At 44.0% G+C, this 1,172-nt stretch overlaps 1 protein-coding gene across 1 annotated transcript in view; it reads right to left on the bottom strand.

Moving 5' to 3' along the window:
- The window catches only part of ELP2 (elongator acetyltransferase complex subunit 2), a gene marked incomplete at its 5' end in the record, with an annotated part of 44,783 nt that overhangs the window by 18,261 nt on the left and 25,350 nt on the right, over positions 1 to 1,172 (bottom strand). Inside the window, one exon of the mRNA XM_045296035.1 lies at positions 720 to 869. Coding sequence (XP_045151970.1) covers positions 720 to 869 — 150 coding nt within the window. The remainder of the gene's footprint in view (positions 1 to 719; positions 870 to 1,172) is intronic.

Below are 1,172 nucleotides of genomic sequence, written 5' to 3'. Positions count from 1 at the left end.
TGAGCCACACTCTCTCTTGGCTTCACCGTCCTGTGGAGTAGACACTCAGAAAGCTGGAGGAGACAGCACTGAGATGCTTCCACTGGCATTAGATCCACAAGACTTTCTACCCACCGGCCTGTGATCTTCCTTCATTTAGCATCATTGCATGTGCTGTGTAAGTCTGAAGAGGAATTCATGGGCTAGTATTGGATATATGTGCTACTATCAGACTTAGGGATTTGATCTGGACTGGGATATACAACAAACTGCTCTTTTATATGAAGCTCTCTCTTACACACTTGAGTGTCTCTGAATTTGTTTTTCTAGTCAACTTGGCCTAACACAGCAGGTGTACCCCCGTGTCTCCCCACTAGCAATGTCTAAATATTACGGTCACTCTACACCCTTACTAGCATTGGGTAGTGTAATACTATTACTTTAGCCATTCGAGAGAGGGTGTGGAGGTACGTCATACTAACTTTATTTTGAATTTTCCCAATAACTAACAAAGGAGGTTTAGTGGCTGCCAGGTGAGATCAGCAGGTAGAACACACCCACAGCTCCCGGAGACAAAGGAAAGAGCAGCAGTAGCCTTCCAAAACCATGGCAGCCTTGGAAACCCTGCTCTGCCCTTTGGTTCGCTATGAGTTGGAATCCACTCAATGGCCCAGGTTTAAGGGCTAACAATGGGGCACCGCTGCCTTTATGTGCACCAGTCCAATGGGAAGCCATTTCACCTGTGACACGCCTTTTCTTTTCCACGGAGCAAAAAGTCGTGTCGTCTGGTCAGTACCAACAGTGATGATAAATTCTCCTTCTGGATCCCACATCATGTCTTGAACACCATCAAAGTGTCCTGAAATTATAATCTCCGGAGTCCACTCTTTCTGCAATGGAAGCATTGTAACGCATGTCATTTTAAGACCAGCACTACTTAAAGCATTCATGTTTCAGAATGGGAAAGACTGAATCCCCTGCCAAGATGAAAAACTAAGCATGAGATAAAAAATATTGGGGTTTTGAAATAATAGGATCCACTGTCCAACTGAGACACTAGAACTTGAACACTTACGAGATATAGCCCTAGGAAATTTTCCTGTTTCAACATTATTGAATGTGTCCTAGAGCTAGCTAGACACTCCATAACCTCTTTGTGCCTCAATGAACATGCTTGCAAAACAGAAATCACA

Source organism: Echinops telfairi, unplaced genomic scaffold (assembly GCF_000313985.2).
Source record: "Echinops telfairi isolate 266 unplaced genomic scaffold, ASM31398v2 ScPeMD7_7400;HRSCAF=8409, whole genome shotgun sequence".
Taxonomy (NCBI): Eukaryota; Metazoa; Chordata; class Mammalia; order Afrosoricida; family Tenrecidae; genus Echinops; species Echinops telfairi.
The sequence above is the reverse complement of the archived record's forward strand: the minus strand, read 5'-3'. Positions and strand labels throughout refer to the sequence as shown.